Source organism: Pteropus vampyrus, unplaced genomic scaffold, assembly GCF_000151845.1.
Source record: "Pteropus vampyrus isolate Shadow unplaced genomic scaffold, Pvam_2.0 Scaffold101, whole genome shotgun sequence".
Taxonomy (NCBI): domain Eukaryota; kingdom Metazoa; phylum Chordata; class Mammalia; order Chiroptera; family Pteropodidae; genus Pteropus; species Pteropus vampyrus.
In genome coordinates this window covers 5,458,067-5,485,063 of record NW_011888882.1, presented here as the reverse complement: position 1 = coordinate 5,485,063, position 26,997 = coordinate 5,458,067, and the positions used below count along the sequence as shown (strand labels likewise).

General features: G+C 36.7%; 1 protein-coding gene and 1 pseudogene across 1 annotated transcript in view; both read right to left on the bottom strand.

Annotated features, from left to right (window-relative positions):
- Window positions 1-9,462: 9,462 nt before the first annotated feature.
- METTL24 (methyltransferase like 24) overlaps window positions 9,463-26,997 on the bottom strand; it is an 85,543-nt gene continuing 68,008 nt past the window's right edge. Inside the window, exon 5 of the mRNA XM_011364826.1 lies at window positions 9,463-9,777. Within this exon, the coding sequence (XP_011363128.1) occupies window positions 9,463-9,777 (315 nt within the window). The remainder of the gene's footprint in view (window positions 9,778-26,997) is intronic.
- On the bottom strand, window positions 21,140-21,258 carry LOC111742815 (annotated as a pseudogene).

The following is a 26,997-nucleotide window of genomic DNA, read 5'->3' as shown; positions in this document are numbered from 1 at the left end:
TCATATATTTAAACTATCTTATTCATCACCAGTGTTATGTATGCTACAAATCATAATTTCTAAATCTGAGTTTATTTTATTGTGTTTTTGACTGTTTCTAAACTAAGCAACTAAATATAAAAGTTGTCTCTTTTTTAAAAAAAAATATTTTTTAATAAAGCATTTTTGTAAAAAGTGTTATGAAAATTTTCATTCTTAGTCTCCTTTCAAGTCTGTTGAGACACCAAGTTAAAGCATTTATGGATTTTAAATGGGTCATTTTGATTTTATGGAGCGATGATGCTTTAGAGGTGAGTATGGTGTATTAATGGGTTTATTCTAATTAAATAATAAAAATACAGGACATTGCCCTCAGAGCATACACATTAACACATTTTATATTCACTCAGTGGTGGGTGGCACTGAGTTATGATGGCACTCATTTTAGAGTACACAAATGAATGTGTTTCTCTTCCAGCACAAAAAAGTCTCAAGATGATGTTGTTACTGGAATTAAGTGGTTACCAACTAACTCCTTTTCCTTACTGCAGCCTTTTTGTTCATACCCAGCACACATTTCCTTCCTAAAAGTTAGACTAAAAGTGATGCTTTATTAAAGGTTTAATTGAATGAATATTTAAATATTTAAATATTGAAGCACAAGCTGGGAATATTTTGTCTTAAACAAAGAGACAATTTTAAGATAAGGAATAGGGAGCAGCATCAAACAGGCACTTCTCTAAATAGAAAAATATAGAGTGATGCTTGTGGATGTATTGTGAGGCTGGTCGATAGCAACAATTATAGAGACTCTCCTTGAAGAACAGTTTCTCAGAATGTGGACTGAGAACCAACTGAAGCAGAATCACCTGGAAATGGTGTCACTTATTGAGGAAGAGAATTCAGAAGAAAGTAGAGGTTAGTTGGAGCCATAATGAATCCAGGTATGGGGAAGGGAAGTGTGAAGTAGCATCCAATCAATATATCCATCTGTAGTGTAAAATTTTGGGTCTCAAAGTGAGATCTATGGAACACTGATACTGTATTTCATCAAAGATGCATAGTTTTTACATTTCGACATCTCTGAAATAGAGCTACATCTTCAAATCAATGCTGTGTAATAGTTTAATGGGCAGTACTCTTTATTAGTAGATTATAAAATAACTGATTAAATACTGTATAAACTAGGCAAAGTTCTAAGGGACCCGAGAAGAAAAGATCTAATCAATAGAAAGAAGGTTCTATCACAGCCCTTGGCTCAAAATTCATGTTACCGATTTTTATTTGCTCAATGAGTAAATAAAATGAATGAGCTAACAAAAGATTAGAATCTAGCAAGGTCCCCAGATGATATGCACACTAAGGATGAGAATCAGTGAAGTAGGGTCTGAGCTTATCTTAAATATTTCAGAAATCACACTATTTGGTACATGTAAACTCAGAAATTTAGCTAAACAAAAATATATACACATGTGCATGTGTGTATGTATGTTGAATATATGTATATACATTTCACATTAAATGTACACCTTCATGTTCATAGCCACTTTAATAATTGTAGAAACAACTTTCTTAACCTAAACATTGCAATATTATCTGGAACTTAAGGGAAAAGAAGTCGCGACGTGCAGCCAGAGTCCTTAGAGTGCTTTTATTTTTAGTGACAAAGAGAACTCCTTTGCATGTTCGGCTTTCTATAATTGCAATAACTGTCTTCAAATTAATTATTTAGCTCCCACCATCCACACTCCAACCATCAGCATTTGAGATCTGAAGGACTTGAATCTCAAACAATTTAGGCTTAAGTATATGTTCTAGTATAGTGCTATCTAATAGAATATCTGAGCCTTGTATGTAATTGTAAATTTTCTAATGGCCACATTTTTAAGAAACCCAGAGGATATTAATTTTAATAATATATTTTATATAACATTCAAAGTATTTCAACACTCAATTATATTTAAAATTAATATTTTCCTTTTCTCATACTAAATCTGAAATCTGGTGTATATTTTACACTTAACAGCACATCTCAATTCAGACACTAAATTTTCATCAAATCCTTGATCTGTGTCATACAAAGTAGACTTACATGCCCAAGTTGTTCCAAACATACCTAAGAGTTTTCTAATAACTGAATCAATTATAAGTTTCTTTAATTTGAAGTAATTTAAAGTAAATATAATGTGAAATTCAGTTTCTCAGTCACACCACATTCTAAGTGCTCAGTAGTAACGTGGGGCTGATGGCTGCCATATTGCACATACAGTTCTAGTGCTTCTTACACATGCTGGCTCAAATAGTGAACTTTACTGCTTCATCTTCTGAAAGGCATCCTAAGGTTCAAATAATTCATAAGATACTCTATGTAAAGAATATAAATGTTCCTATTTTTCTGGGTAGTTTCCTCAGGTTTATCTTCCAGCTCACTTTACAGTCTTCCGCTGTGTCTAATCTATTTAATTCATTAAACTCATACCATGACTCATCCTGTTATGGAAAGTCTATTTGTATTTTTTATAGCTACCTGTTCTTCAAATGTCTTATGGTTTGTATATAGTCTATTATGCTTTTATTCTTTTTAAACAATTTATATTTTACTTTATGATTGCTATTCTGTTATCTCACATTCTTGAGCTTAAAATCCCATTGTTTGTTACCTCTGTTAACTCTGTCTCATTGTGGGCCATTTCCTTGTTTGCTGTAATTTTTTATTAGGAGTTTATCTTAGTGAGTCTTGCTTTTTTGAGGAAGTTTTTTATAGCCTGAGTTGAACAGTCTCTTCAGAATGGTTTGACATTAGTTTCTGTCAGGTACCCCTGAGGCATCACCCCCTAGAACCAACTTTTGAATCTTCATTTCTCAGTTTATGATTTTCCTCACCATGTGATTAATATAAATCCAAGTCCTTAAACAAGCCAGAGATTTCAAATTCTCATGAGAAACCTTTATTTTCTCCTAGAGCTAAAGCAAGGATAGGCTTCTGCTAGGGGAGAAGATTTTTAGGGACCTTCTTCCACTGAGGTGGTAGCCCTCCAAGGGTCTCACAGTGGTAGGGGTCTGTCTTAATCCTTTCCTCCAACAGGTCTTAAGTCAGGCTTCAAGCCTCTACCCATCACTGGCATACTGAATTCCTGCCTCTGGGGTCCCTCTCAGTTCTTTGTGTCTGAAGATCTTTCTTTCCTGGCTATTATATTTATATACACATACATACAGACACACATGCATACACATGTGCACATATACATGCATTACATACACATACACATATAAATACATATGTATACACACATATATATATATATTTACACAGAAGGATCGCCATAGATATATGTACCCGATCTAATATCTTCAGATATTGCCACTTTGTTAGGATAGTCTAAAAACATAAAAGTATAAACTAGTGCAGTCTGAAACATTCCATTTTTGACAACCATCAGAGTTCAAGTGTGCTGTTCTCCTGAGGGCACTTCACTTGATGACTGGAAAGTCATTATAATGGCTTCATCTTTTATCTGAGCTTTTTCTTCTGAAGAAGTACATCATTTGGATTCTTCTGAATTTATCCTATGCCTTCCCTTAATAGCACACAAATCAAGAAATTATGCTACCCCTGTCTAAGCCTTCTCTAATAACAGAAATCTTAGAATAATGACATTTTTCAAGCTAGAAGAAACCTTGGAAATTAGATATTCCAACCTAAGTAAGAAAATAGGCCAAGAAAGGTGATAACTTTCTTGATATCAGGCAGCTAGTTAGCAACAGTAAATCTTTCTCCTCTGATCCTACTATTGCCTCCTCTACATGCCACTTAATTGTATATTTTTTAAACTGTCAGGTTGGTGTCATAATCTGTGTGGCTTCCAGCTTGCTCTTTCTGAGTTAGGTGGTTTAAAAGAAACTCTCAGCTATCTAGATCATGTTTATTTCATCCTTTAGTAAAACAACCTGTAGCTAAAGACATTCTCATGGTTTCTCCCATGAGAGTTGGGCCCTATCACCTCATAACTGCTCACATGGATGTTTCTTGGTCATACTTTAGTCAAATTGTTTGGAGAACATAGTATCTTTTCTCATCTTGCCTTTACTCTTTGAACAACTGTTTTAATATTTTTTATCGAAATACCATACCCTATCCTTAGCAGAAATAGCCTCATATCATACCTTCCTTCTCTCATAAACTTAAAAATATTCTCCATGCTGCTGTGAATTGTGATTTTATACACTGACTCTAAAAAGTTTGTTTTCTGAGCATTGGTACAAAGAAAGGACAATGAGGAATGAGAAGCGAATATTGAAGTTTAATATCCTAGGATAACTTCTAGTCAAAACTGAGCCTTCAGTTATTATTTATTCAATTCAGTTATATAGTTCTCAAGTCCCCAAGGTCAAGAAAGATTTCCAGATTAGCATAAACAACCATATCAATAAACAACCATGTTAATAAAAGGATAAATTATGTCTAAATTAACCAAAATGAGAGACAGTGGTACATCTACATTCCAAAAGTATTTTTAATGCCAGAAAAAAAAACTTCAAAAACAAATGATAATAAATTAATTTCACTGAAAAGTCCTATGTGAAATAGCTTTCTTTATTCATATTCAACAAATATTTATTGAGCACCTTTTACCTAGCAGGCACTAGGGCTTACCCGTGTGAAGTTAGGGAAACTAGAGGGCCTTAAATGAGAGGTCCCTTGAGGAAACGATATTAGATCTAACATCAATCTTTGAAAAAATATTGTACAGATAATTAATAGTTTGTTTTTACTGACATAATTGTGGTTTCATTATTATTAAAGATCCCACTTGGACCTCTGATCATTACATGTACCCACCCAGAGGTGATAGCAAAATATCCAACAACCAGTAACACAGGAGAGCAGTTAGAATAGAAGCTAATCACTGTGCTAGGGCAGGGTCCTGGAAGTTACCTAGTATGCTGTGAATTAGTTGCTCGATCTTAAGGAGTTCTGAGGATGCTGTGGGAGAGACTACAGTGGAGAACAACAACTCAGGACCACAGCCATTTACCAACCCGATAGTTCACTGGTACATATTGATTGCATATCTATCTGTCCTATGTATACCGAGCTACTCTATTGAAATAGTCTAGATTAGAATTCAAACTTGACAAGGAAAAAATAATCCCTTATTGTTTCAGACAATCTTACTGCACAAAACTGATCATTAAGAAAAACGTAAAATATTTTATACAAGAATATGAAGCTGCTAGTTTTACAAGCATTGATTTTAATGAGTATTGAGAACTATCATTTTTCTATATCATTCTAAACTGTGACAGTAAGCGTATCTGATTTATTTTTCTTAAGGACAGAAATACAATAGCATTATTTAAAGAATTTCAATAATTTCTAAATTTAGGCAGTTTAAGAATATACTGAATTTGGGAGATGATTTTAAAGTAAAGTGATAAGTAAAGTTCAAATACTTCTTTCGATGTAAGAAAAAGAAGACATTTTAGCATAAGGTTAAAGGTACTGAATTCACAAAGAATCAGCAATTGGCTAGTACAAAGGAATGATGTTATTGCTTAAAAGGAACACATAAAGTTATCTTCAAAAGAAGAGAACAATTATATTAATTGAGCTTGGAGGTACTGTTGTATTGTCAAGTATAATCTGTTCATTTAAGAAGCCTTCATTTTCAATCTGGCAAAATATGATGATGAGGCTAGCTTCCTGTAAAAATCCAAGCTTTACAAAATCCAAACATGTAATACTCAGGAAATGCAAATCTTGTACTTTATTTACTATATGCTAAACTCTTACAACCAAGGCAGAAATGCTTACACGAATAGCTGATTTGGACTGAACACAGTAAATTTATGAATTTACTTTTGTTCCATCCTGATGTAAATTTAATGGACCTTTATTCAATACTAACGAAAGTTTGTTTACTTCTCCCTCACTCTCTTCATTTGAACATGTCACATAGTTACAAATATTTATATGATAATCTATTATAACCACATTAAATACAGTCTTAAGAAACAGATTTCCTTTGACTCGAATCTCAAATTATGACATGTTTGTGCTAAAAGGTGACCTCTGAATCTCCAACATCCTCAAGTTTTTCACCTAAAAAATGAAGTTTTTTTTATCATTTGATAAGACCATTATTAAATTGGTATTTTCAGTTTTATTTATGAGCTTCCTCTGTTAACAGTTAATTAAGAGATGTTTGTCACAGATATTCACATCTGAGCTCTTTCATCTAAGGTCAAAAACTAGTTTAAAACAAAGGAAACTCATGCTGCACTCCCAAGTGACTCTGCCCTTTCTAAAACCCAGGAGGAAAGTGCCAAGTATTGTAATGAGCCAAAGCCAAGAATCACTTCCAAGGCCTTGCAAGAGCTTTTCTGGCAACCTGAATATATTGACAGAGAAGTTATTGGGTCCCCATATTTTTTCAGTCACTTCCAAGTACTTGCAAGAGCTTTTCTGGCAATTTGACTACATTGACAGACAAGCTGTTGTGTCCTGATATTTTTTTAGTAAGCCTCCATTTGGCAGGCATATTTTAATTAAGTAGATTGTTTAAATTAAACATGCCTGCTACAAAAATGATCCCAACTCTTAAAGATTTGTAGATCTGGTCTTAGTATATTTGTAGTTTTTTTTTCCTTTTTACTAATAGGGAAGCAAAAATATGTCCTTTGGAAGTAGCACCTTACATTTGTTAGAGGCTATTGAAGCAGCATTGTGGAAGGACCAGCATGGGCCCTAGGATCTGACAGACCGAAATGTTGATTCTTGCCCCATCGTCTACTAAGTTGAATGATCTGAAGGAACTATTTATTAACCTCTCAGAGTTTCTTTACCTATATATTTAATCGAGAAAATTACATTCCCTCACAGTGTTGCTGGGAGAATTAGGAATAATGATTACACGGTGCTGGGCACATAGTAATCTCTCAATGAACAGCAGCTCTTCATTTTGTTTGTATTTCATTTGTGTTGCTTTTGTGGTGGTTTTGGTAACAATGACTGTTGTTTTGCCTGTTCTTCACCAGCAGGATCTCCCCCAACACCAGTGCTGTGGTAACCTAGACCCTTCTCATGTCCTACACCAGGAGTTCTCCACAGTGGGTGATTCTGCCCTGTAGGGAACATGTGGCACTGTCTGGAGACAAATCTGGTTGTCACAACTGAGTGGAAATCGGAGAAGATGCTCCTGGTGGGAAGGGCCAGGAATGCTGCTAAACACCCTACAATGCACAGAACAACCCTCTCTCCCCTGGCAAAGAATTATCCAGCCCAAAACGGCAGCAGTGCTGAGATTAAGAAACGCTGGCCAACACAATAAGGATAATAAATTCTAGAGGCAGGAATACCATAGCAACAGTCAGAAAATTCATCATAAATTTGAAACTCTCCATAAAGGAAATGAAGGACAGTCTTAGAAATAAGCATAAAATAAGTACAAATAACTATTGAACAGGCTGCCTAGTAGGTGGGTGTGGGTGGGTATGTTTGTGATTTATTTTGAGTTTGTCTTTTTTCCTTAACAGTACACCCATTCTTGCTTCAGATATATATAGTGTGATGAAGTCAATGTTCTGTACCACCAATCTGGAATAAATGGTAACTTGCCTGGTACAAAGGGGCTTTCAGTAATGCCATAAATCTTTAATACCATGAATTAAAAATCTTGATATGGATGTGTACATATCTAAAATCTGATTAGACTGGACACTTAAGATCAGTACACTTCATACTTAATGTATAAGAAGGTTTAAAGGTTTAACATATAAAAAGGTGTATTGTATATACTTTATTGTATAAAATGTTTATTAAAAAGTAAAAGAAAAAAAAATCTGTGATATAATCCAAACAGGAACTAGATGAAAATTACACTGTTTCAGAGGTTATGCCATGCAAACGAACAGTATAACTTCAGATTTTTTATGGACCCTTTGCACTTCTGAAATACCTATGGACAATAAAGCAACCAAACTGCAATTTCAAAGCACACTTATTCAAGCTGGTCCTTCCACCTCAATGACTTTTATTAGTGTATTATGCATTTTAAAATAGAAAACCTCATTTATATTTTAAAAAATCACTAATAATTCAGAAAGTCTTGTTTCTTTTGAAGTTAGTGAGATCATCTAACTCCAATATGTTTTGGTTTCTCATTTGACAAATGGTATTTTCAAACTGTTGCAAGAAACAAAACCCCAACCCAGGGAATGTCTGGGGTAGAAGTAGATTTAAAAAAAAAAAAAAAAAAAAAACAGAGAAAAGGTATAAAGTTTAGTAGTAATCAATATTCTATTCCCTCCTCAAATTTCTTGAACAAACATATATGCATGTTTTCCTGCTCTCTCAGGATTTAAAAAGTATCAGAAAATATATTTAATTTATAATCAGGGAATAATTTGGTTTATTTTATACTATTTAATTAATTTATTTGAAATAGAATTTTTAAAAATCATTTGTAGGATTAAATGTCTAATCCTATAAAGATAAATGAAAGTGATCATTTGAACTATTGAGAACCTGTATTTTCTGCTTTATTTTTTGAAAAATAAAAAGGATTGGTACCGCTGAAACATTGCATAACCATCTCAGGCTACAGGCTTATAACGAACGCCAACTGGCAGTAAAGAAAAACTCAGTCTTTGAAAGAAGGCATTAAAAAAAAAAAAAAAAAAGATTTACAACTTAGGTGAGTCTATAGTTGAGAATCAGGTTTGAAGTCAGAAGAGGCAACAGTAAAGAGACCCAAATTCTGCTTTGTGCTTAGTTTCATAGGAAAAGAAGGAAATTTAAGGCTGCATATGAAAAGAATGTTCTTGCAGTTCTTGATAGTCTAGTCCTTAAACAGTGACAGTATTTAGTATGTCTGAGTCCCCAGATTCAGTGGTTCTCCTAAGATCACAGCATGGCCTCAGCAAAGGCTGAGAAGGCGTGACTGAAATCTACAAATGTAAAGAATGTTATTGACCAGGTGAACAAGAAAAACCATAAAAGAGGTGAGTTCAAGTCAAAAGAAAAGTCCTTTTTTAAACAGTAGACTGCAAACATAAGACTCTCATCAACCCAGTAAAAATGGAAAATTTATCTAATTTCTTTTTCCTGTTGGTGAATTCATGGATTATAGATACATAATGAATTTTAGGGAAAACTGAGGTAAGTGGGGGGATTATCTTCAAAGTTAAGTGAAAGAGGACAAGCATCCCCACTCTGTCAGAGGCAAACAGGCAAAGAGCCTGGGTCTGTGCAGACAGAGGTTGACTTCTGTGGCACTCCTATGTCCATCTCTTCAACAAGTACAAACTGTACCCTTACTATACGGCAGGCACCAGGCTACAGGCATTACATGGGCAATAACAATCTCTGCCTCAAGCAAGTAACAGGCTAGTGGGAGACTGGACAAGTAAACTGATCATTAGAATCGTGGATACATTCCAACCTGCAAATAGTTCCTCAAGTACTTGATGAGATCCTGCATCCTATTTCCATCTCGTATTTACCCAACTCAGGGTATAACAGCTACTTGCATTAAAAATGTCTTTCTTCAGGAATAGCTGAGGTTTAGATAAATCTTTGTAACTGTGAAAAAGCCTGAAGTCCTTCAGTTCTAACTCTTTGAGGAGGCTGTACCAGAACCGCACAACACTGCTATCGCTGCCACTGATCTCGAACCCAGGCCAGTGGAGATGGATCTCAAAAATGAGCTGTCCGATCTGTTCAAGAACATCTTCCAGAATAAGATTTTCCAAAACTTTCCACTCTGCACTTTCCAGATCTGCTTTGAGAATATCAATCTGTAACAAAATGTTGAAATGAGATTAGCAGATTCAATCAACATGGTTAAACAAGCCATCTTGATATTAGGAACATCACTGTGTAACTACCTCCGAAGAAAGAATTTTTCAAATTTTAGATTAGAAGTCTTTTTCAAATGGCCACTTATGAATTTCTAACCTCACTCCACACCAAACATTAATATACAAATAATGGAATGCCAGTCAGAAATCATAATGAATACTCTTACTTTCTGCCCAATGGGAAATGGATGCCCGAAAGGAGATGCTAAAGCATGTGTATCATGAAGCTCCATGCTCATGGCCTCTCCCCAGCAACCTATATGCTGCTCAGAGGAGCCCAGCCATGTCCTGCAGAAAGGTGGCCTGCAGAGAGGGACTGACAGAGGGGCTACTGCCTGCAGGGTCCCCCTCACAAACCTTACCTACCTCTAATTTCAGAGTTCACAGGTTAGGCTGTTTTCAGGTTAGAATATTAGACTTGTAAAAAAATAATTTCATGATTTCTTTAAAAGGTATATACCAGAACAGCATTTTAAAAAAATACCATTCTGTTTATTTTATGAATACAAGTTCACATTCCAGTTGAGATGGAATATAGGAAGAAGGGTAGGATGGGAGAGATTTTGCAATTAATTAAGTTATGGGAATCAGCTCCTTTTTGCTGGCTTTGCACAAAATCTATTAAAGTAATAGAACCCCAAATACCCCCAGAAGGTAATGAAAGCTAATGACTTACTGAGGGCTTATATGTACCTGGCACTATTGCTTCATCTTGCAATATCCATTGACTGCTCTCAACAATTCTGCAAGCATGATTCTCTTAGTGTCTCCATTTGGAGTTTAGGAAACCAGACTCAGAGTAACCTATCCCCAGTCACACAGCTGGAGAGGCAGTGGTGAAATCTGTCTATATGGCCCATGTTCTTAACCACTAGGAAGTCACGATGCTGACTTCCTCCAAATCACCAAAGGAATAACAGTAACTCTGAGTCCCTAAAAGGCTTTTGGTTTGAAAAATAAAGTTCTATTGGAGAGTGAATAAGGGCCAGTGAGTAGAAGAAGTACCGTTATCAACATCACCAACTTACATTCACAGAGCACTTTCCAGCTTAAAGAATTACTTTCTACATATATAATCTTAGTAAAACAGCCCTATCAGCAGACAAGGATGTGGTAAAAATGACTTTTTGCTGCCAAGAAATGGATTGGGAATGAAAAGGGATAATTAGACCACAGAGAGGAAGGCTAACCGCATTCAGACAAACCAGAATAATGAAGATGGAGAGAATCATTGCAATAGAACAAAGGCTATTGTCTTAAAAGTGACAGCACAACACTAAATAGCTCTTCAAGAAGCTGCTGACTATAGTCACCAACATCCTGCCCATGAAAGTGAAATAAATTTGCCGGTTTAGAAGGATGAGTAAGGACCAAGACCAACCCTGCCCCAGCCTCTCCTCTCTCTCAGCGCATGTCTGTTCGGTAGGTTTCTGAGGTGCAGCTGAGACATGAGGTTCTCAGTGCAATGGTAACATTCCCTGTGTGATTTCAGAGTTGAGTGGAGAAGAAACACAAAATTTACACATAATTGCTCTAAGCAAGTTGTCTTTGCCCAATATCTCGAGTCCCTGATGGAGATGCTTTCACTCTCTGGCCTTGGATAGCACCTCCTGGTCCATCAGGGCAAGAGCGATGCTGATAAAAACCCCAAGAATCCCAAGAGGCCTTACAAAAGGCTAAATATCTATAAACTAGCTGGTTGGTTCGACGGTTCCAAAATCAAAGAGAAAAAGTTAAAAAAAAAAAAACACACCTACAACAACTTTCTTTTCTGAAAGGAATGGAGCGAAGGCAGGTTGCCTGCAAGCACGCACAAGGCTAAAATTATTCTTGTCAATTGGACTTGATAGAATTAATTCATTCTCTTCTCATCTCTGCTGACTGGGCATTGCCTTGGCTTTGTTTAGTCTTTGAAGTTTTAAACAGAATATCCCTGAATTGGGGTAATTAAGCTGCCAAAAGAAAAATTTAATCAAAACCACCAAGTTTTCTAGTTGGTACAGAAAAGAACCAAAACTCCAAGTCACATTTGTTGTGTCAATTCACATAGCCAAGAATCTCTTAGATTCCTTACAGATTTATTTTTTACCATGGTTTTCTGTGAGTTTGCATATTTTGAATTTGATCAACAAATCAAAGCATTAAAGGGACAGGGTAATGTTAATCAGCCTAAAACTGACCTAAAAACTCTAATGGTGAAATACGGAACAATACGCTTTACAGTGTTTCCCACACATTTTTTAAATAAACTATTAATCAGAAGTTATAGCAACTAGAAAATAACCAAATTATTTGGCTGTGTCATAGCAAATATTTGCTTCCTTTGGAAATCCAATTTTCATTTACAAAATTCTAACCCACTCTAAAGAGCAGAAAGTAAATTCAAACATGACAACACTCCCAACCTCTTTTGATTCAGTGACAAAAATTCTCTACTTCAATCAGAATTGCACTGGTTGATCTAACTCGGGCAGCTCAGGTGTGGTGTGGCACTGAGGAGCACATATGCTCTCGCCTGCCTGAGAGCACAGGCAGCCAAAATTCTGTGAATAAAACATGGTTTTCTCTTCAGTGTGCCTTTGCTATTTCTTACATTTCAGAATTATCTATTACATAACTATTTTGCAAATGTACTTTCCATTATCACTGCATAATGCACTTAATATTATTCTTATTAGAAGGCACTAAACATTTCTGACTAAAATATGCCAATTTTAAGGTTCTAATATCAGCTTCCAACAATAATGGCACTAAAAATCATGCAAATGATCATATCAGAATAATCGAATGCCAATTCTAATACAGTTAGGTTAAATCAGGTTTCTTGAAAAAACAACTAAATGTTAACTCTCTGTAAACTTTAGAATAACTGAAGACACACTGTTGAGTGGGAGGGCCTTAAAGAAGGTAGATAAAATAACCAATCTGATATAATTTCAGAGGGATCTTCCTATCAAAAATTGTCCCCTTTTTCTTGTGCCTAAAGCACACAACAAGTCACCTTTCATAGAACTTTTTGAGGAAATGAGAATTTTAACTGGATTAAGATATGAAGCCATCTAAGCAGCTTCTCCATTACAGACACAAGCTTATCCCTGTGTTCATCCACCCAGAACTGCAGAAATGAGAGTAAAGGGAGGAAGTGGTCTCGACGTTTGCATTCGTTTGCTGGGACTACTGTAACACAGCACCACAAACTGTGTAGCTTCAACAACAGAAATGTATTGTCTCACAGTTCTGGAGACTAGACATCCAAATCAGGTGTCCAACAGTGTGGGCTCCTCTGAGAGCTGTAAAGGAGAATTTGTTTGGTGCCTCTCTCCCAGCTCCTGGTGGTCTGCAGGCAGTCTTTGGTGTTCCTTGGCTTCTGCATCACTCTGATCTCTGTCTTCATCTTCACATTGTGTTGTCCCTGTATGTCTGTGTCTAAATTTTCCCTCTTTATTAAAACACTGGTCATATTGAATTAGGGGGCCCATCCTACATCGAATTACCTCATTTAAACTAATTACATGGGCAATGATCCTATTTTCAATTAAGGTCACTTTCTGAGATACTAAGGGTTAGGACTTCAACATAAGAATTAGGGAGTGGAACACAATGCAACTGACAACAGTGTTTGAGGTAGCTATTGCTATGGAGCTTTGGCAAGGCAGTATGTGCTCAGGAGACAATTCCCAAGGCTAATGCCAAGGAAAAATGCCCTGTACCAGCAACGCTCTGAGGCAATTATGGACATCATCTTGCCAGTCACCGGCCAACAATGACAGCTCCAATCTTGATAGGTGTCAAACCCAGGGCAGGTCAACAAGTCTCCAAGGCCAATTAAAACCGCCATCATGAAACCTCTGTGCTTCATTCCCTGGTTCCTTCTCGGCCACACAACAAGGCCCAGCAGGTACAGTTTGTCTTTGGTATCCTCCCATTCTCAAGCCACATCCCTCTCCTTCCTTCTGGAACTCCTTCAGGTACTCAACATCTTCACGCCTACAGCTCCCCACCTAAGCCTTTTCCCCTTCAAGGGGGCTCTCCAACAAGATAGGCAGATTTCATTACATGCTGGCTGGAGCTCAGGAGAACAAAAATGGAAGCTGCAACACCTCTAAAGACCTAGGTCTGGGACTCACTAGCATCACTTCCACTGTATTATATTGGTCAAAGCAAATCACAAGGCCAGCCCGGATTCAAGGGAAGGTGAAATAGATTCTAGCCCTTGAGGGGAGGAGTGACATATACAGAAAGGATAAGACAAATTGTTCATGGCCATGTTTGCAGGTAATTGACTGCAGTGATTAAAAGCAATATTACTTTATGTGCCAATCCATGAATGAACCACAGTATTACAGTAGACATAAATCTTTCCTGGATATAAGCAACACTCCAGGAAAAATAAATAATAAAGCCTCTATTCATCAGAATATTATTAAAGAAGGGATATTAGCTAAAACATGGCATTTGCTGTTAGATCTGCCTCTCCTAGCAAGTTGACAGAGAACCAAAGATATCCAATGAATTAAGGACGAGCAATAAAAAAAATACTGACAAGGACAAGTAAATATGTGTACGTCTTAGGTATGGTATTAGTTTCCTAGGGCCATTATAACCAAATGGCACAGACTGGGTGGCTTTAACAATAGAAGATTATTTTCTCACGGTTCTGGAGACTGGAAGTCCAAGATCAAGGCATCAGCAGGTTGGTTTCTCCTGCGGACTCCCACTAACTCCCACCTCACATGCTTTTCTACAATATAGACGACCCTCCTCCCATCAAGAGATGGAGGTTGGTGTTCCCTACCCAGGGATAACTTCATAAGGTATAACTTGTGCGGTCATACCAGGCCCTACACTAAGAAGGGCACTTGATTTAATGCTGTTATCCTTGACTTGAAAGGATTTGAGGGTGACTTATTATGTAGCAGTAAATAAGTAGAAGACCAAATACTGTTTGTGAAAATCTTTGTAAAAGTTAAGTTATTTGTATAGTGGCAAATACTATATATCCCAAAGCTGTGATTTTTAGAAATTAATAAATATTTAACCAAAATATTTTCTTATTAAAAAAATACATGGTCATTATTTAAAGCGGGGTGAGCAGGGAGGTAGAAACGGGTAAAGGAGGTCAAATATATGGTGACAGAGGATATTGGACTTTGGGTGGTAAATACACAATGCAATATACAGATGATACATTATAGAATTATACAGTTAAAATCTATATAATTTTATAAACCAATGTCACTACCCAAATCTAATATATTTTTAAAAGATAAAAAGTAAAAACTGTTAAAATTAAAACTACAGATAAGCAAAAACAAAAAAATTAAAATACCCATAATCCGGAGTTGAAAAACATTTAACTCTTGAACACCTGAATTATTTCTTGCCAAACATTTTTCTTTGCCATAAACACACACACACACACACACACACACACACACACACACACCCCACATACACATCTCCAAGATTACAGCATGCACAGACATAATTCAAACACACATGTTGCTTATGAAATTAGAATTACACTGTATTTTCAAATCTGCTTTTCGATGTAACAGACCATGAATATCCTAGCAGGCGATTAAATTTTCATCTGAAGTATTCTCTCAAAGTGTCTCTTGGAGCTTTCTTAAGAATGAGACAGAGGTGACTGAGGGCCCCTCAGGAGGGAGGGGGAATGTGGGTGAGGCCCCAAAAGTTACCTGGATTCTCTTTTTTATATATTTAGAATCCCTCACAAATTTTTGCTTGAAAAAGAGCTTTCCTGCTTAAGAAAAAACGTTTGAAAGCTTTCATCTATAACTTGTTTTTTAATGACTTACCTTGGTTTAATTTACTTAACCAATTCTCCTTCTGATGGACATTTAGGTTCTTTTTGGATATTATAAACTGATATGATCAACGACTTGTAGCTAGATGTTTAAGTGTGTTCTATTATTTGCTTAGAATAAGAATACTCCCAGAAGTAGAGTAGCAGGTGCAAAGGATAGACACAATTTATAAAGTTTAATAATTTTACTAACCTATAGCCTCTTCCTGTCTTTGCTCTTGAGAAACAGGACAAACCAAGTTGTGCTAAGGCTGGGAGCCCTGTGCAGATGCACCACAAGAGGCTCCTCACTGTCACCAGCCCAATTAACATCCATTTATTTTCCCACCCCAAAGCCATGTGACACTCTAGGACATTCCCAAACATAGCTATGCCTTTAGGTCTGAACGATTCACTAGATGAGACAAAAGCCTTTATGCCACTTAAAGAAAGAAAGAGAAAACAAGACAAATCAATTTTAACTAACTGCATGTTAAATTGTCTTTATATAACTTTTTATTTAAAACATTTTAATAAAAAATGCTTTATCTATTGTTCTAAGTTAAATCTTTAAAAGAATATAGATTCTTTTTCCACCTGAGAAATGTGTATTAAAGCTTAAAATTTCCTATTACCATCAGTTATAAAGCTGATTAACCATTATATTAATCAAAATCCCTGGCTAAGAGCCAAAGCTACATGAGTAACACCAATAAAACATCAATATTAACCATCCAGCTTATCATTCCACTAACACAGAACAAGAGACTTCCCATTCAGGCCATAATTGACTTGCAAACACAGCTGCTTGCCTCAATATCAGCTGTCTGGTTTTGGGTCCAGAATCATGCACTCGATGACATTTATAGACACATCTCACATTTTTAAAAAGATAAATTGCTGAAAAAAGTATGAAAATTGAGTTCTGTAATTGGGCTCATATTTTTGAAATTATTATTTATTTGATCACTCATCTAGTTATTTTGTGAATTTTTAAAATTAGATTATCATCAATTTTCTACCACCCCAACAAATCGAGCTACATTCAGTCTCTATATCCATTCAGTCTGGGTCGATAGTCAATCATAATTTTAAAATAATTGTATCAATACAGCTGCTTCCTGCTTTTCAGTTTAGTTATGAAAAGTCATTTTTGATTATTAAAGTAGTGTCAATCCAGGCTTTTATATATTGTCTGCTTAAAGCAAGATAACATATATCTGTACCTACAAAACTAAAAGCTGCACACATTAGAAAGAGGATCATGTTCTTGTAGAAAAATAGAAGAAATTAATCTATCTTAAATGAACAAAAGGATTAAAAGTCTCTTTAAGAGCCTTAGACTTTACATATACTAAATCAGGCTCAATTATCACTGTCAGCTGGCAGAAATGTAACATTACAAGATTTCTGCTAACACCAGGGAAAAGAAGATAAGGCTTTGCCTTGCATATAATGAAAAACATTAAAAGGTCACTCTAAGCCAATGTAGAACCAATTCTGAACTAATAATAAAATAAGTTTTATGAAGTAATCATCTCACAGAAATAACTTCAGCAGGGAGCAATGATACCAGATGAATTTAAAAGACAATAAGGAAAATATTTATAAACAAAGACTTTTTTGCCAGATCTCCAGCCTATTCTAAAGAATCCAACCTGAGCCTGCTGAGCAAGAATTTTCTGGGCTGGGTGAGGTGATGTAATACATAACTTCAGAAACCCAGGTCAGAGACAGATAATGGGTGAGCTGGTGACAAGAAGTCAGCAGTCAGCAGGACTATCAGTGACATGCAACAGCAAGGAATCAAAAGCAGTGCAAATTTAGGCAGGATTGAGGTGGCAGCAAGGGTCCAGGCCAAGGGCAGAGTCAGGTAGGAAGGCAGTGGCAGGACCAAGGACAGTGCCAGGCAGCTGCTTTATTTCTTTATTTCTAGCCCACTTTCCTAAGTAGCTGAAAACCATATGCCTGTTTCTGAACTTAGACCAGAACCTTGTGCCTTAAAGCTACATCAACTGGTTAATTTATCTTTCTAGCCTAATCATATTTATGCAAGCATTCTCAAGTATTTCCAGAAAGAGATGAGACATAAAACATAGACATATAAACTATTCCTACACGAACAAATGTATAAACAAATAAATGACCGAGTAAATACCCAAATAAAATGTTTTTCAGCCAGATATGTTCTTGAGGTTCAATAGAAGGCCTTAGACATGAGACTGAATCAATTGCAGATCATGATGAGGCCAGCAGTGTGACTTAAGCTATATAAAATATGCCCCAAAATGCAAAAAGCAATTTTAGGAGGACACAAAATAAACTCATTATTTAGTTATTTTTTTAATAAACTGAAATATGAGTAAACATATAACACTGTTCTGGTGTGAAATTATGAAAGGATTAGCAGTGAGCGAAGTCCAATGTTAGAAGCCAGAAACGAGAAGAGATGAGGGAAGAGTAAGAGGACTCAGGGTGTGTGCTGTACGTCAGGGTCCCCTTGATGTCTTCCATTTCTAGACCCTGTATTGACTTCTCGGGAAATATGTAACATGGTTTCCACTCATTTGTTGACATGTCTGCTGAGTCCCTTCCCTTACTTGGGCTGTAAGTTCCTTCAGGGTAAGACCTAACTTCTCTTTGAGGGCTCCTGACAGGCAGTCAGTGTAATATCCCATCAGATAATAAGTCCTGTCCATTCTAACTCTGTAATATTGTACACCTGGCTCCTCTTTTCTTTCCCTCCACCTCTAGCACCATGATCATCTTTCTTAAGACCCCACTGATTGAAAGAAAGGAGAGAGGAATCAAAGGCTGGGAGTTAGAAATGAGGTTAGCTATGGATTCCATCATCCTACTCTGCACAAATGGTGTCAGGGTCTAGATTGTCAATACTTTATGAATCCTACACTTTAGCCAAATGCAATTCTTTGCTAGTCCTCAAAATGCCATGAAATGTCCTGCCCTCATTCCTTTATTCATGCTACTTTCTCTGTGGGGGACACCAACAATTTCCTCTGGTCACCACCTCTCCTCTCCGCCAGCATACAGAGCACCAAGATTGTCCTTTAAATATAGGCTGAATTTCATTTTCTTTAAGAAATTTGTGTTGTTGAGGTTATTCAAAAATCCTTGTTCAAAAACCCTCAGGAACTAAAGAAGAGAAAATTATCTAAGAAGGAGCTATTTACCATAATTTTGACAAGACTTGGAAATATATGCAAATTGTTTTTTCTTATGGAATATTTCACTAGCATTAAACTGCAAGGCTCCCGTCCCAAACATTTTCTAGTTAAATGATAGTAATACTGGAATAAGAAACTAGATAACATCAAGATATAAGTCTATGTATAACATTCACTTTTTTGTTTTGTCGTGTAGTGTCTAATGCAGTGAATCGTTCGGCTGTAAAAGAATAGGAATGTTTAGGGATATGGAGTTGAGCTGTGCTATTCTATACAATAGTCACTCGCCATGCCATTTATTTTTAATTAATTAATTAAAAATCAAATAAAATGAAAATTTCATTTCTTCTGCCACATTTCAAGAGCTCAAGTGCTAGTGGCTACTATACAGGGCAGTGCAGCTGGAGGACATTTCCATCGTCACACAAAGTTCTGCTGGACAGTGCTGCTTCAGATTGTCACATTCATCAGAATCAGCTGGAGGGCTTCTGAACACAGCTTTTGGTTCAGGAGATCTGGAGGCAGGAACCCAACTGAGGGTGATGCTGGGGGTCCAATGACCACACTCTGAGAACCAGTGGACTTGGCTGATAACACTGGGTGAGCTTTCTACGGTGTGTGTGCACAGGAGTCTCAGCCTCAGCACACGTCAGGTCCTCCACCCCTTTTCATGAGCAGATGCAGAAGGTATATGGTTGTTTTCTAACACCAGCCATTTTCTTAATTGGCATACAGTTAGGTCAGAGTTTCCTAAAGTGTCGGTGAGGTTTGTGTCGGTGAGGTTTGTGTTCCCTGGAACTGTGTGCAAAAATGTGTGTTTATGCTCATGAGTACTTTTCCAAGAACACTGTAGTCACTGAGATCTTGGCTCTGGGGTCAATTGTCTCATCACATGGGCCTGGGTAGGTTGTTTAGCCTTTAAGTAGCTCAGAGGAAAACAGCCGGGCTACCACAGGGCTGTCTTTAGGTTAAAGAAGACATGCACATAAGGTACTTAACACAGTTATATGCTCCACTGGTGTTAGCTGCTATTATTTTCACCAATTCTCAATGAGGTCTTAATTGGGTCATCCCCCCCACCCCAATTAAGATTACCTTGTTTAAGCTAATACTGAAATTTGCCTTCTCTGTACCATAGCAGCTATGTTTTGAGCAATGACTCAGGGGAAGAATTAAAATTTGGTACAAGAAATATATAGAGGTATTTCAAACATGATAGCCAAAAACTATCTCTATACAGAACACTGGCAGATGAAATTGAAAACAGTTCTTCAACTGCATTTCCATCTGACAAGAGGCATGAAAGGTATATACCATGTGCCCTAGACTGGACTATCTATCCACTCCACGAAGGATAATAAGGTATTTATTTTTGAATCCTTAGCTTCTAGCATGCTGCCAGGCACTATCAAAAATAGTTGATAGGTGGATGAGTGGATGGACAGACAAATGGAGAGACAGACAGGTGGACAGATGGATGGGTGAACCAGAAGATGGTTCGATGGACTCCCAAGCTTCCAGGTTATGGGAGATTGGCGCCAGTAGGGACTTTGTAAACATCTGGTCCAACTTCCTCATTTTACAGACAAGGAAAACTGAGGCCTAAAGAGGCTAAACGATTTGCCTCAAATCACAAATTTAATAATTTGTAGCAGATATTCTACATCTCCTACATCACTTCCATGCTCTGAGTCTTAGATACACACACACACATACACAGAGCTTTGAGGCAAGTCTACAAGTCTAAGCTTCATTCTCCTTGAAACTTAAAGACTAGCAAAGGGTTCCGTTTAAGGACTGCTACAATACTTGAGAAAGAAACGTGATTCCTTTCTTTTTCCAATATCCCTCTATTCCAAGAATTTCTTTGTACCAAAGGATCCAGAAAAGCACAATCTGGTGTTTTCTAAATTTACTTCTGATCAATACCACTCACCACTAAGCACATTAAAACAAATTCAGATCCTATAAAATGCTTTGCTTTTAATAGAGAAAAATAGCAACATATACTACTATTTAGTTTAAAGGCAAATTTAGCATGGCAGAGGTGTCACTTGCCCACATATCCATTCTTCCTTCTTTCTCAATACTTAACAAAATCCTGACTATTACTACTACTACTACTTCTTCTTCTTCTTCTTCTTCTTCCTCTTCCTCTTCCTCTTCCTCTTCTTCTTCTTCTTCTTCTTCTTCTTCTTCTTCCTCTTCTTCTTCTTCTTCTTCTTCTTCTTCTTCTTCTTCTTCTTCTTCTTCTTCTTCTTCTTCCTCCTCCTCCTCCTCCTCCTCCTCCTTCTTTTTTTTTACATGCTTACAGCACCTGGTCATCCTAGGTGGTCTCCCATCCAAGTACTAACCAGGCCAGACCCTACTTAGCTTCCGAGATCAGATGGGATTGGGCTTGTTCGGGGTGGCATGGCCATATACAAAATCCTGATTTCTAACTGATCGAATTGCTGCCCAGATTAAAAATATATATTTCCTAGTCTTTCTTATGGTCAAGTGGCTATATGTCTAAAATCTGACCAATAAGATATAAGTAAAGTATCATGTAGGATTTCCAGGAAAGTTCCTTTAAAAACTCTACTTAATGCTTCCTCCATCCCTTGGCCTGGAATGAGAATGTGATGGCTGGAGCTGTAGCAACAATACTAGACCACGAGGAGAAGGATTACACTCTAGGGATGGAAGAGAGGAGAGCTAGGTTAGCTTGGATCACTGATGACTTTGGAGTCTGTATACAAGATGTGTACTACTTACCTCTAGACATCTCTTATGTGAAAAAAAGAAAATGTTTCTATTGTTAAATCCACTATAATTTTTTCATATGTAACTCAACTTTATTTTAAATACATTCAACGGATTCTAGCATTCTTAGCTACTTTATAAAGAGTGGTGTCCGTATTTAAAAAGTTATTCAGAGTTGAAGCCTTCTGTGAAGAAGTAGTGCCAGTGCAACAGACCAGCAACCCACGCCTAGTGGAGGTTTAAGTCTCCTCTTAAAGGTTTACTGCTCTTATTCAGCACTTCCTGAAATGGTAAGCAACTTTCTAATTCTAGGATCCATACCCTTCCTTTATATTCCCTACATATTTCTTTCTTGCCGCCTCCTCCTTTGTCCCAGAACGACAGCAATGCTTTTCCTGCCAGAATTCTCACGACCACCACACTGTACCCTCCCTTCCTCTCTGAGCCCAGAAATTTATAACGCATTCACAAAATGGTGCTGTAAAATCACACTTAGTTCCTTTAGCCTGCAAAAGCTAGGTTTGAGGCATCGCATTAATGAAGTTAGCTCTCTTCTTTATCTATTCCATACATTTGAAATTCTAGTATATACTTAAGAAGCCAGATACTGACATTATTTTGACCATTCAATGAATCCTACATGTCTGTATATTTTTATTGAAAGCATAGATGCTTCTTGAAGAAGCAAAGCAAAATTCAGTCAGTCCCCAAGCGGAGCAAGAAAATAAAGATATCTTTAGTCTCATATACTCCCAAAACAACATTCACTTTAGACAATTTTAAGTTGAATGTGTCAGGTCTTCCATCTAAGAAACAAATGAAACATAATTGGGGCAGATCCTGGCTTTGTGGAGCTTGAAGTTTATTTAATTCCTTAAGAAAAAAAAATACAAGATTATAAAATACAGAATTAAGTAAAATCACTTCTGCTTATAATCAAGACATATGCATAAGTTTCAATCCAAGAGAAAAGAGAAGATTAACTGAAAGCAAACTATACACAGATGTATGGCTAAAAGCCAGGAAAAAAAGGGGTGGGGGGAATGAAAAGAGTTTAAAAAAAAAACCTGCAAGAAAAAAATACAAGCAGTATCAGTTTTGAACCTCCTGTTAAATTTATGTAGCAATTATAATGAGAGGAGAAAAAAACTTTATACACAAAAAGAGCAGTACCGACTACCACATATAGATATCACTCATGCAATACTCAAAGGAATGTACTAGATATTCAAATATAGATGATACCTAAAAACCTCATTCGAGGGAACATATTAAGACAATGACTTATGGAAATAACCATTCATTGGCTCTCAGTGGATATTGCTTAAAGCCATTAACATTTGCTTCAGATGTGCCATCCTTCAGAACACGATATATTTTTTATCTTGTATCTACTATAATAAAAAAAAAATAGCCAACTTTAATTAAGCAGTTGGTATGTGCCCAGCCAAGCAGCATGCTGAGCACTTTACATGCAATGCCCCAATTAATCCCCCCAAAAAACAAATGTTTTATTATCCTTATGTTACAGATGGGAAAACTGAGGCCTAGGTAGGTCACACAGCTTGTGAGAGGTGAAGCCAAAACCAAATCCAAGCAGTTTCCATAAAAACCTGAGATTCAGAGAAGTCAACCAACTAACCCAGGTCACACAGCTATCCAGTCATAGAATCAGGATTCTAACTGGTCTGACTTTAAAACAGGCTTCTTAATACCCTGTTAGACTCTGACGGTATATAAGGGATCCAAGCACAAAATATGACATTGTCAAGGGTTTCTGGATTTTGCAAAACTGACAGGCAGGAGGAAGGCAAATGTGAAGTATATATTTAATAAGCCTTGTTGAGCTCCTAGCATGTGCATGGCCCACTTGTTGCCCTTCTTGGGCATGACAGGCAGCAGTCAGGTCTGCCCTCAGACATGACACACACATTTAGCAGTTGTAGCTTATTTTATCATTGAAACTAGTGCCTTCTTCCCTTTGTTCCATGTACTTTTTCTAAAATAATAACATTGTCATTTTTAGTCAGTTCGTAGCTTCCCCATAACCAAAAAAAAAACATAATTTGGGGCTGGGACATTTTTTTGCCACTTTATATTTTATAAAGTTTCATGCAAATTAATACGAATACAGAATAAGAAGAAAACCAGCTTTTGCATCTGTGGAGGCTAGAAGAACTGCCACAAGGCCCCAGTTCCTGCTAAAGAAGGGTTTCCTCCCACTAATTCATTCCCTCCACACCAAAAAATGGCTTATGTATTCCCTTTAATTCCTAATTTCATGCTCAGGTCCAATTGGAAGGGACCAGGTCTACAGAAACACCGTACTACCTGTTAAATTGTCAAAAAAAAAATTTATTTGAGCCCTAACATAGAAACAAATACCTCCAGAGGGTAGGGGAGTGGGGGTCGGGGCTAGACAGGGTAAAAGGGGTCAAATATGTGGTAACAGAAGGAAATTTAACTACGGAAGGTGAACACACAGTGTAAACATGTAGATGCCTTACTGCTAAAGTGTACAGATGAAATTTATTGGATTTCGTTAACCACTGTCACCATACAAAACTAAATTAATTAATTAAAAAAAAAAAGAAAAAGAAACAAACACCTGACATTCAACCCCACCCCAGTCCTCTCCATTCCCTATTAAGGGGACAACAATTTGGGATGCTGTTTGTTTCTGTTTATAAAAAATAAGACATGGATTTGTTAATAATTGAGAAAGTACAAAAAAGTTATAGAGGAGAATTTAAAAATGTCCAAAATCTCAGTCCCAAGAAGAAACGACTATTAACATTTTTGTTATATTTTTTGCAGTATTTTATCTACCTTAGAAAATAACTGAGATTAAACAGCATATATAATTCTGAAATTGTTTCTAGTGGGTGTTTTTTATTGTTTTTTCACTCTAAAAGTCCATCTGCTTAATACACACGTATGGCTTCCTTATTCTTCAGGCAAAGATCATTTCAACATCTTGACTAGAACATTCTAGAGATGGTTGCAAACAGTCCAGGTTTTTCTTAAGTGTAATTTAGTAGGTCATCCTGGGACTTTTTGATCCTATAGTAGTGAAGATGCCCCCACTTAATTTACCCTACATGACAAGTTGAGAGCTGACCTTCTTGAAAAATATGAAATGTAATTATTTTCACACTAATAAGAATTTAGTGAAAAGTTTGTGGTTTTTTCACGTTTCACAACCTGTCTTGACTTATACCTGGCAATCTCTATATTGCACAAGCAGGGAGGATTGCACATTCAAAAGAAAAGAAGGGATACAGTACGTACAAAGGAGTGAAGGAATCATTTAAACATTTATCATGATAAAAGTGTGTAAGAGCCTCCTTCGTTTGACAAAGAGGTGGCAAAAGAAGAGTATATGAAGGAGGAGGAGTGGGGAAGTGAGACTCAACTTGTCCTCCAAGTGCTGTGCACCTCGTAGAGGACTTCTGCTGAGATTTCTCCTCTCCAGCTACCCTAAAACCTTTCTTATTCCTCAGTCTGACAACGAGAAAAGTAGAATGGCCGCCCCAACAGAGAGAAAAGATACCGTTACTACTGTGTTCAATATGAATTGACGTGTGGGAGATTTGGCAGACAATTATCTTTGAAAATCGTCCAAACTCATGTACTACTAACTGAATCAAAGAGATCAACACCTATAATGGATTTTTATTTTAAGTCTGTGTGTTGGCCCAGAACAGAGAGAGCGGAGGTGATCATGAAAGTTTTATGAGTTGTCAACCAGAGACTTCATCATCTTGTTTGATTCTAGTGGTAGTTGCTTTCATAATTTTTAAATTGAGGCTCCTAGGATTCTCTATAATCTTATTCATCTTCCTCCTTTTAAAAAAATGGCTGATGCCTGGCAGGCTTCAGCCATAGGCAATGCAGTTTTATTGGAGCTGATGGAGTTTTCCAGTTTTTGTTTTTGTTTTCCCAGTAGAAACAAAGGGTAGGGTGCAGTTTTCCTAACATGCATACACCACGTACAGTGCTTGGCAGTCAGTCCATTGTTTACCTGTCACCACGAACACCTTTCCTAAAGTGGATGCTCTATATTTCAGGGGGTGGGTGGTGTCAGCCAGATATTTTTTCAGACACTAAGAATTGCACTGAATCATGCTAAATAGAATGCTAACCTTTACCTCACAGATGTAATAACATTTGAACTTCCTGGAAAGCCAAATCTCTTAGAAGACATTATGCTAGCATCCACGGCCATGCTACCCAGAACAAGCCTGATCTCGGAAGCTAAGCAGGGTTGGGCCTGGTTAGTACTTGGATGGAAGACCACCTAGAAAGAGCAGGTGCTGTAGGCGTAAAAAATAAATAAGGGATTGTAAACTGACAAGTTCCTTGCAATCTGTGAGGTCAACCAAGGGTTGCCTCGCCTAAAAAAAAAAAAGAAGACATTATGCTAGCAAGTTTAAGTTCCTTCAGTTACTAATAATCTTCATACCAGTGTTTTCCATAAATGTCTAAACAGAGACAAATGTGTTCTAATTGTCTTCTTTTGCATGAGGGAGAAAAAGCAGCAACATCTTGCTTCTGAAGTGAGTTGCCAAATTTGATTGAATTCCTTAGTAACTGAATGCTTAACTAATGAATTCGTGCTGAAAACAGCTTCTTAATATCTTTAGTTAAGAGCATACATTTTCAGTTTGTTGTTTCCAAAAAACCGAGTATAGTGAACTAGATGATTTCAATTGTGAGTTTCTCAATCTATGTGTTGGAAATTGTCACCCAGACGCACATTTGAACTTGAAAAAACAGTTTCCAAGGAAGGATCATCAAGAGAGTCCATAGTGTATGTGAAACATCTATATAGTCTACATATATTTTTTAAAAATCAGTTCTCAGTTATCTATCTATGGGGTAATTTCTAAAACCCATTCAAAAGCAATTATAAGTGCACAGTTCATAGCTAAATATCAAATTTTATTTTGAGTTATCTAAAATTTGGATTAACTAGATCCCTGGAGGAAAATAATAAGTTGCTGATAGTGCAAAAACAGCTTTCATTGTTTGTGGGGAATGTGGCATATTTCTGTTTTCTTCATAGACAAAAACCCAGTTCAAATTTTTTATAACAAGCCCCAGAGGAACTTTAAAAGGTTTTAGTAATAAGTATTTCTTTTCAAAATGAATTATTAAATAGAGCTCTAAAATGTTTGATGGCATAGCTTTCATTTGATTCCACTGAGATTTGATTTTTTTTTTCAAAAATAAACTTGTTTTATTAAAAAATTGGTTGTAAAAATGCAACAGAAATAAACGTATAAAACAAAAAGTAGAAGTCCCTTATTTTTACCCGCATGTTAAATTTTGGTAGAGCTTGATATGATAGATATGATAGCTATTGCTAAAATGCCAAGGCTGACTAATGTCACCTTCACCAACACTGGCTCTTAT